We start from the raw sequence: 6056 nt of genomic DNA on the forward strand, positions 1-6056 counted from the left end.
CTTTGTGTATCTTTGTAATACCAACTACATATTTACTGCTGTCAGGTTTGTTCAATGTCAGTGAATTAATGATTGCCGACACATACTAAAGGCTACAGTGGAGGATATCCTTTAGTGTGACATGATGTGTTTGACCTCTGCAGCTCTCACTGATGGAAGTGATGTGACCCAGACTCCTCAGCTGTGGAGGAACAAAAGTCAGTCTGCCACCATGCACTGCAGTCACACCAAAGGAGGCAGTTACTTCCAGATGTACTGGTACAGACAGCGTCCAGGGCAGACAATGGAGGAAATTGTTTTCACCACTTTGACTCCTCCACACCAATACCAAAGCGGCTTCAGCAAGGAGCGATATCCAGCTGAGAAGAAAGATGCTGAAACTGGATCTTTAACAGTGAAGACTCTGCTGCCTGACGACAGTGCGATCTATTTCTGCTCTGTAAGTCAACACAACGGTGCAGACCTGCCAGGCAGTGGTACAATTAATCTACTGCACTGTACTGATGTGGCCAGAGGGGGTCGTTACATATTTGGTCCTCTAGATGGAGCTCTAAACCCTAGGGCAGGGGTCTCCAACCTTTTTTAGAATGAAAGACACTTTTGATGTTATTGATTTATACATTCCAGATGTGTGCATTAGTTTACTTCTTAAAGCTCAGAGACAGAGACAGAGCAGAGAGTATACTGTTACATTAAAAAGGACCAGGACTGCATGCTGGAGAGCTTTGCAGCATTTTCTGGTCTTATTGGTTCCACTAAAACTACTGGATCAAAATGTAACTATTCTTTAAGCATTTAGCTAATCTCACAGTCGTTTCATTTATTCACCAGATCAGTATCTAGTCTAACTTCTCAATAATTCTAAACTGCTGTTGGTCCTGACACATCTTTACATGATTGTATTTCTTGGAATAGTCTTAAAGAAACTACAGCCCATGATCGGAGTCAACACTACGTTGTATACATTTCTTCCGTTCTTCCTTGTAATGAGATTTTTTGGGGAAAATAATTTTATTATCTTCTCAAGACTGTGGCGTTTATTAAGACCAATGTGTTTTGTGAATGCAGGCTAAACAAATAAAAAAAACATAGAAGAAAAACACAGTATGTAAATGATGTGGGTGGTGCCAAAGCTATGACATCACATAACGTTCTATATCACATTGATGAATAGAGGAAGTGGGGCTGTCTCTTACTCAGGGCTCATAATGCTACCTACTTCTATCATCATGACGGTTTCTCTGCTCCATGTTGCAGGTATTTAACATTTGTATCACATTTCAACTAAATTACTGAATCAATGACCATCAGAAAGACTTTAAGAGACACAGACTTAACCATCTTACTCATGGTCTGCCTCCAGGCAGCAGGACAAACAGGGTCCACCAGACCACAGGTTTACTGGTAAACAGGGGTCAGTCTGCAGAGATGGTCTGCAGCCATGACCTTGGTGGAAAGTACCTGGAGATGAGATGGTTTCAGCAGCTACCAGGAGAGAGTTTGAAGCAGATTGTTTTCACAGTGCCTTACAACAGTCAACACCAGTATGGAGATTCAGACCAAGACAAATTCACAGCAGTGAAAAATGATGCTGAAAGAGGAGAGTTCACAGTCAATAACGTCGGAACAGCTGACAGCGGAGTCTACTTCTGTGCTGTCAGTGCACCCACTCACTCACACACTCTGTCAGGCCAATTGTCAAGTTGCACAAAAACCACACCCACACGTCTAGGCCTGACCCTGAACTAGGCTGGTGTTGTCTTCATGAATTTGCTCAATATTGTAAAAAGTATGAGCTGAATGACAGCACTATGCAGAACTATGGACACTGAAGAAGAAAATAAACTCAAAAAAGGGGACTTGTTATGTAAAATGGACTTGGTCAGGGTTTTGGTGCAAATATTTGTGTCTCTAGAGTCACTGTCTACTGATAAAGCAGACGATTGGAATGAATCCGCCCCCAGCACGGTCCCCCCTTTCCCCCCCCCCCCCCTCCCCCACCTGTGTGAGAAGCACCACTTGCTTTACTCTGTAAAACCAAGAGTAAAACTAAGACAATGGTCAGCAACTACTGTGTATTATCTAAACACTTGAGGAACAAGAATGTTTCTGTAAACAACACAGGGGAGACAGACAACTGTGGTCAATACTTTTTTCTTTCCTTTCTACCAAAACATGTTGCACACATTTCATTCAGACATGTAGAAATATATTAATTTAATAAAAGTAGCAGAATATTCTTCCTTTAACACATTGTCACATCCACATTAACCAGCAGGGTTTGTGTTTTGTACTGGCCTGAAGTTAGAACATTATTTACATCAGAGAATGACAAAAACACATTCCCGCATCCCTGATATATATTTTATTCCATAAAATAAATGCACTAAGACTTTTTTGTTCTTCTTCTCTTTTTGTCTTTAAATTGGATCCAAGCAGAGACTGAGTAATTAAGAAAACTCAAATCTAATTTTTTCCAGCCCAATCTGGTGTCCTTGATGACGTTCTTCATCACAGTAGAGCATCAACCACAGAGTTGTTAACAAACATCTCTAACGTGTGAAGAGAAGGCCAGTCAACTCAGAGGAGAGAACACAGAGACATGATGGTCCACACACATCTAAGGAATATTCTGCTGCTTTTCTCCCTCTTCTGTATGTTTCATTGTTAACTGAATTCAGATCTTTTTTTAAAAAAAACAGTTCAGTTTAAACTTGTTTTTTCTCTTTTATCCTTTAATGCAGGTCTACCACTGTACGCCAAAGTCAACCAGAGTCCACCGTCCATTTTTGGAGTCTCTAATAATTTACCAATCATCAGCTGTGAACATTCCATCACATCTTACTATGTGATCCTGTGGTACCAACGGCCTGTGGGTGATTCTGCCCTCAACCTTATTGGATATATTTCATATGATAAGCCAGACATTGAGAAAACCTTTACCCACTACTTCAACATCACTGGTAACGGTGCCTCAAAATCTCAACTCCATGTGCTTAAACTCAGAAAACCAGAAGATACTGGCACTTATTACTGTGTTGCAAGTATACACAACGAGCAGATTACCTCCATCCCTTTACAAAAACCACCTCTAATAACCGACCATGCGAATTCAGTGAAGAAAGCACAGCTGCATCAGTCAACAGGAAATTATTATAGATATCAGCAACAACTTTCCATCAACCTGACTTTCACATCTGATGACAAACATTTCATAAACATACAATCTGTCTGAACCTCTGGGACATTTTCAGGTTGGATGGCCTGATCTGGCAACTTGTCAGCACACAGTGGTACAAACTGGTTTACAAAGACAGTCTTGGCCTGCTCCCAGCCTACCCTGTGACAGATGTCTGATGGTTCCCAGGCTCAGTCTCAACACTGTTCCCACTGAGAAAGAAAACGCTGTATTCCAACATTGTACAGTACTCCTTCAAATTGGCTATGTTTACATAGCAAAACTAAAAAAATAACTTCACATGCAACCACAGATCTGAAATTGCTTTAAATCTTGTTTTTCATGTTGACTAAATTGTGATCTATTTAATAATAAAGATAATACAAAACCTATTATGCCCATGTCTTATAATATAATTTCAATATACTGTAATTCTGACTAGATATACATTTTCTCATTTTTATTAGAGAGGATTTTGTTTGGAATGGGGATGATTGTAGTCATAATTTGATTGTAAATGTTAAGTCCTATGACGCAAAATCTGGGCTAAATAAATAAAACTGACTTAACTTAAATTCTCAGTTTGATTAGTGTTATCTGTTCATACAGTACACGGTTACCATTTTGTTTGTAATTTCCTACAACAATTTGGTCAAAGGTATGGTTGTATACAAACTAATGGAACAAAGAGTTTTTGTTTTGTTTTTGACAACTAAAGCACTTGAATTCTACTGTATAACTGTAAATATTAAATTAATTATTAAATTATATTTACTATTCAAGGTGGTGAATCCAGCTTTTTTGGTGAATAATTATGTTGAATAATTTTGTATGGTGCCCCAACCTCAGCGCATTTTTAAACTCCCACCTCTCCTCTTTACGAACGGTGATGATTGGAGGGTTTCCTTCAGCACCTGATGCTGCTGCATCTATTGCAATATCAACACTTACCTAGGACTGATTCTACATAAGGTCAAGAAACTCAACAATCATGATGGTTCTCATTCTATTCTGTATAACTATTAAAGTGATACAGGTCACAGGTAATTTGATACAAGTTATTTTTTATGGAATTCTACAGTGACGTTATCTTTAAGCAGATTATGGTGTATTTTATATTAAGATGAGGTTTTGGCTTTTTATTGAACAATATTAACTAGAGTAAGACCTACTGTTTTTAAGGTAATAATATCTGTTGGATTAAACCTGAGACCTGTTTCATCAGGTTCTTCTCTCAGTGACAAAGTTCACCAGACTCCAGCTGCTGTGCACCACAAACCAGGAGAAGCCGCTGAAATTAACTGTTCCCACAGTATTGACAGCTACGACAGAATCTACTGGTACAGGCGGTTCAACGACAGGCAGCTGCACTTCTTGGGATACTTGAACATTATCTATGGTTACCCCGAACCTGGACTCAACGTAAAAATGACAGGGGATGCAAATAAAAACAAAACCGCCACGTTGAGCGTGTTAGACCTGACCCCCAACATCAGTGCCGTGTATTTTTGTGCTGCTAGTTTACACACTGCTACAGATCACACCACCACAGAACCAAAACCTCACCATCACATTATGGTTTTCTTTCACAAGGTGGCGCATGACTTTAAATCCGACCTTTATGCAAAGAGGGAAAAAGGACCGATGACAAATGTTGTGACAACCCCCACACAGCTCAGCTTCAATGAGCTCAGAGTCTTTTGCCAAAAGAGAGGAAGAAACTATGAACTCTAACAGTTCCACTGTCTTCTACACTCATTAACAAAGAAAAGGACAACAGGCAACATGAACATTGCTTTCTTAATCATAGCATTCAACACTGTGCTGAATCCAGGTAACTGATTTTACTACATTTGTCAGGAGAACCTGCACTTTGGTGACCTTTTACCAACACATTAATGGAATTCATTATTTGAGTTCAACAGGTTCCTCGATCCAAGTCCAGCAAACTCCAGACCAAATCTGCAAATATCCACGACAATCAGCCACAATCAGCTGTTTACACATGGATAACAACTATGACAGAATTTACTGGTACAAGCAAAATGACAAACAACTCTTTGTCTCTTTGGGATACATGAACTTCAAACAACCATTTCCCGAGGCTGATGTGGAGTTGTCCGGCGGTGCGAGTAGAAACCAGAGCTGCACGTTAACCATAAAATCCCTGGAATTGAACAGTAGAGGAGTGTATTACTGTGCTGCTAGTAGCCACAGTGCTGCAAGTCACAGCTCTTAACAGACAAAAACCCTTAAAACTGCACAGCCTACCATGTCAGTGTTCAAACAACAGAATGAAATAAGTCGGAATGATTGTAATTTTTCAATGTGATAATAAATAATGATAAAGCAACATATTTTTTGCTTTGATTTAATTTTTACTGTCCATCCATCCATCCATCCATTTTCATCCGCTTATCCGTTACCGGGTCGCGGGGGCAGCAGTTGCCACCCAAATCACACTGCACCATACCTGAACCTTCCTGCAGGTGGTGAGTCCACTGGAAGGTACCAACCGCCCTAACCGGGATTCGAACTTGCCCAGGAGGTGAACCCTGGGGTTCCACACCAATGACAGAGACATTGCCTCTGGGCCAAAGCGCCACTCAGTTCCATTCAACAGTAATAAATAAATGAGTCAAAAGGCATGTACGCTGAATGTTCCTCACAGCAGTGAAACCACAGACGCTCTGCAGCTGTGTGAAACGTGTTAGCCGCTTCAGAGAGCCACTGTGGTTGTTTTACAGCCCATGCATTTGGTGTAGGTCACCACTCTCTCTATCACCACACAGCGTGCTTTGAGAAAGAAAAAAAAAAAAAAAAGCCAGCATTGGAAAACGTTTCTGAGACAGATGAAAAGGAAAAGACTTTTTTCGTC

The 6056-nt window shown here is 40.3% G+C and overlaps 1 protein-coding gene and 2 gene segments (V, D, J or C); 2 read left to right on the plus strand and 1 right to left on the minus strand.

Moving 5' to 3' along the window:
• LOC112487118 (T cell receptor alpha variable 20-like) overlaps nucleotides 1–973 on the plus strand; it is a 1222-nt gene extending 249 nt beyond the window's left edge. Inside the window, 1 exon segment of the V gene segment in view lies at nucleotides 144–973. Within this exon segment, the coding sequence occupies nucleotides 144–586 (443 nt within the window).
• ccdc177 (coiled-coil domain containing 177) overlaps nucleotides 1–6056 on the minus strand; it is a 100848-nt gene that overhangs the window by 86713 nt on the left and 8079 nt on the right. The gene's annotated exons all lie outside the window — the stretch shown is intronic.
• LOC112487116 (T cell receptor alpha variable 20-like) lies at nucleotides 3907–5183 on the plus strand. The segment is given in 2 exon segments: nucleotides 3907–4221; nucleotides 4404–5183. Coding segments are annotated over 2 exon segments (561 nt in total).

Source organism: Cynoglossus semilaevis, chromosome 1, assembly GCF_000523025.1.
Source record: "Cynoglossus semilaevis isolate Cse_v1.0 chromosome 1, Cse_v1.0, whole genome shotgun sequence".
In the NCBI taxonomy this organism is placed as follows: domain Eukaryota; kingdom Metazoa; phylum Chordata; class Actinopteri; order Pleuronectiformes; family Cynoglossidae; genus Cynoglossus; species Cynoglossus semilaevis.